Below are 3,951 nucleotides of genomic sequence, written 5' to 3' on the forward strand. Positions count from 1 at the left end.
AAAAGAATAAAAATATACATGGTTCAATAGTGATTTTTAAAAAGAAAAGTTTCAATTTACAATTATTTTGGACATAGAAAAACAAAATTGGAAAATTCGTAAGCATTTCTCTTAATTTTGAGAGTATCTGCATACAGTGATTGATAACAAGTATACAATTATACTTCAAGTAGCATGAGATATATGTATTTTGAAAAAAGTAGACAGCCAGTGTTGAAAATAGCATTACCATTAATTGTCATTGTCTTTCTGTTGTGGATTTTATGGCTATTATACCATAGCCTTAAGATGGGTCACTTTAGGACTGTGAAGGTCCTAGGCCAAGTCTCTGTTGATATGAATAACTAGAAAAGTTGTCATTCCTTCTAGTATATCTAGCACATCTCGACTTTCACTGTTACGAAAATATCAACATATCATCTTATTGGAAAGAAAATTTCCACTTACCATTAGCATAGAAAACTAGGTGAGTTCAAATTATCTTTAATGTCAAATGGAATTTGCTGGTGGTCATCTCAATGCCAGTCATTACTGTTCTATCCAAAAGGCACAGCTATGTTTATAATTCCCTGGAAATGCTGCTTAGAGCACCCTCTCATATACACAAGCACACCCAAGGTTGCACAATGAACACAGAAGGTTAGAGCTATGGTTTGACCCTCATTTATCTGACCCAAACATCTACCATTTTTTCATTATACTACACTGCAATATTTCAGAGCAATTAAAAAGGGGCAAAATTACTGTCACATGTAACGATATTCTTTGATGAGAGAAAATGTTTAGAAATTATTAGCATGTATAACTGACATAGTCCTTCAAAGTTTCATAGAATATGTGAGACTGATAGTCACATTTAGCAAAATATATGATACAAAGATAAATGTGGTAAAGAGATGTCTTATGTCATCACAGTATTTTGCAAAGCTGTGATTATTAACAAGGTGGATATCAGTAGTTTTGGTGAATTGATGATTACACCTGAGTCCTTCGTGTACCACCTCCCAAACAGTGACACTGTTAGGATAGGGTCAGATACTCCATTCTTGTTTACCAAACGCCCATCTTCTAAGACCTAAAGAAAAGAAAAGTGGAAAAAGTACTGTCGACTTTATTAAAATACACATTATAAGCAGACTAATGATTCTGAAACCATCCTAGATATAGTTGTTGATCAAGCAGCTCTTTTGAGAGGGAAGAAGAGGCAGGATGGAAGCGAACAGCTACTTTATATGTAATAAAGACTAGGGTGATTCTAGGTGGTCTAAGATTTGGGTTTCAATAATCAAATGTATCCTCAATGAAGTATCATCATTAATAAGGATTCATTGAGTCCAATTACATGCAAACTGTTCAGGAACTGGTTGTTATTTGCCCTGAAGTTGCCTCTGACTCTGGCAAACTTACATTTAACAGATCAATACACTGTCCCGTGCTATACTATCTTCATGATCATTTTCTGTTTGAGTCTATTGCTGTGGCTATTAAATCAGGAACAACAGATGTATAAATCACATGCTTTCATCAAGAAGCTTAAAAGGTAATGGTGAAACTGAGCATATCTTAAACATAAAAAGATGAGTCAGTATATTAGAGAGAAGGTAACTGACTCATGGGGAACAAGTAAGTGCTCAGGAGATCTGAGAAAGAAAAGTTGGATTGGTCTGCTTCCCAGAGTGGAACATAACTTAACACAAGAAGGAGTAGTAAAGAATTTCTCCCAAGGGGCTGTATAACAGAGACATTGTGGAAAGTGGAAATTGAAGGAGTAAAGGTTCACTCTGAGACAGGAATGTGTGTGATATGTTTAGGTAGCTTGTTTTCCTACTCAAGTTTGGTTAGACCAGTGGTGAGCTAGAGCCAGTGGTGCATAAGTTGTTAAATTGCCAGAAAATTAGTCAGCAGTGGTTATATTCATTCTTAAAAATGGTTATAGTGAGAATATTTACACCATGAGAATTAGCAAATGCCACAAAGCATTTTTTTTAACTTTTTCAGGGAGTGAGTTGTTAAAATATACAACATTGGCTACAGCTGAAGATTAGCAGAGAGGAAAGTAAACCCTAACGTCAAAGAGAAAGACAGGGATCCAATTATTAAAACCCTGAATGACCAGATCTATCCTGAAGCCACAGAGAATTCTCTGCATGAAAGGAATGTGTGCCAAGAAACAGAACAAGGAAATTGATCCATCAGTTGTGAGAAAGACAATTTGGATAGGGAAGAACTTGGAAACTGGGAAACCAGATAGCTCACATATTTAATTAATGGAAGAAAAAAATGTTAAATATCCTAGAAGATAAGTATTGGGGTGATCACGTATACACAAAGACACAAATCAATGACAAGTTGTCAATCACACTACCTGTTAGTAATTAAATAAACAAAATAAAATTTTAATTATTCATTGTTTATTTTTTTTAAGTGCTCATTGTTCATAAACCATTCTTTGTTTACTAAATTATCCTTTAAAGGAACAAAATAAAATACCATAGCTATATGTTAAAATTTAATTGGGTGAAAGTTTAAAATAAGTTAAACATGAATACATTACTTTCTGGGAACTTTAATACCGTAAAATTGTGTCTATTTTGGCTTTCATGATATTAATGTTCAAGATCAGTGATTGGTTTTCAGATGCTACTTGGAACTTAACATTTTGAGTAGCTTCTTTCTGGAAATTTTCCTAAAATATACTATACAATACTGGAATCTTAAAGTGCATACTAATTTGACTTGTTTGATGTTCCCTTAAACTGGTGGTTCTTAGCCAAGAAAATTACCTGTCAAACTCTGTAAAGATATAGTTCCCACCTTTGGCAATTTGGATTGAATAGGTCTGGAATGGATCTGACCTCTTACTTCTCTAGCCCATCTATGCATTGATCTGGAGTACTTTCAAGGAAGTAAGAGAAAGGAGAGAGGAGAGCAAGGTTCACACAAGGACATTCAGGCAGGTGTGGGCTCTGGACATGTAAGGACAGTTCTACTCTGACACACAGGGGGTCTCCATGAGTTGGAGTTGACTAGATGGCACTTGAAGAAAGAACAACACACCACCAAAAAATAAATAAACAGATAATCAAGGTGTTCGATACATGTTACCAATTTTTGTCTTTTCCTCCAATTGCTGATGATATTGGTTAACCAGGTAAACTTTTTGCAGTGAGTACCTAAAAATACACCTTGATATTTTCTAATACTTTGCTGTTCACAAAGTGCTTTCACGTACATTATTGTATTTGAACCTCACCCAGTCAGTGAGGAAGTTATTGTCTTCATTTTTCAGGACGGAAATTGAGAAGGTAAATGCCTTGCCCAGGTTATGCAATTAATAAGTTTCAAAAACCAGACTCTGCCAGTGCTTCTGATGATACATAGGAGTTGCCAAAGGTGATGAAGCAAGGTGTCCCCCACATTTGTGAACACGGCCAGTAACACACCACTCTTTCAGTATAAGATTAGGGAGAGGAAAGGATTTACAGTAAGTATGTTGAAATTTCTGCAGAAGTGATCCTCTATGATTATGTGTAAATATTTGCTGATACATACTCCACCCATCAGTCAAGGGAACAAAGGAGATACTCAAGAAGACATGACCTCCATGACTAATGTTAAAAAAATTTAACATCAGTTCCGGCAAGATGGTGGACTAGGCAGAAGGACTGTACAGACCCTCTTCAACAAAGAAAAGGGAAACCAATTAACAGACACAGAAGATAATCTTGGACCCCTGAGTCTTGAAGGGAAAGATACAAAAGTGGACTACACCCCAACTAGCAGAAGAATTTGCGTGAAAATACCAAAAAAGGAGACACACGGAGCTGCGGTCTGGCAGCGACAGACAGCTTGGAGATTCCCGAGTGGTGGTAGGACCTAAGAATTAACCTAAAAATCACTCTGCTAGCCAGGGACTGCACAGAGGACTGTGCATGGTAGCTGGGGAATGAA

General features: G+C 36.2%; 1 protein-coding gene across 1 annotated transcript in view; it reads right to left on the minus strand.

Annotated features, from left to right (window-relative positions):
* Positions 1 to 901: 901 nt before the first annotated feature.
* Positions 902 to 3,951, minus strand: part of LOC103202502 (vascular non-inflammatory molecule 2-like) — a 19,237-nt gene continuing 16,187 nt past the window's right edge. Inside the window, exon 7 of the mRNA XM_007947398.2 lies at positions 902 to 1,075. Within this exon, the coding sequence (XP_007945589.1) occupies positions 902 to 1,075 (174 nt within the window). The remainder of the gene's footprint in view (positions 1,076 to 3,951) is intronic.

The sequence above is a fragment of the Orycteropus afer genome, unplaced genomic scaffold (assembly GCF_000298275.1).
Source record: "Orycteropus afer afer isolate SDZICR_OR568_19922 unplaced genomic scaffold, OryAfe1.0 scaffold00182, whole genome shotgun sequence".
NCBI classification, from domain to species: domain Eukaryota; kingdom Metazoa; phylum Chordata; class Mammalia; order Tubulidentata; family Orycteropodidae; genus Orycteropus; species Orycteropus afer.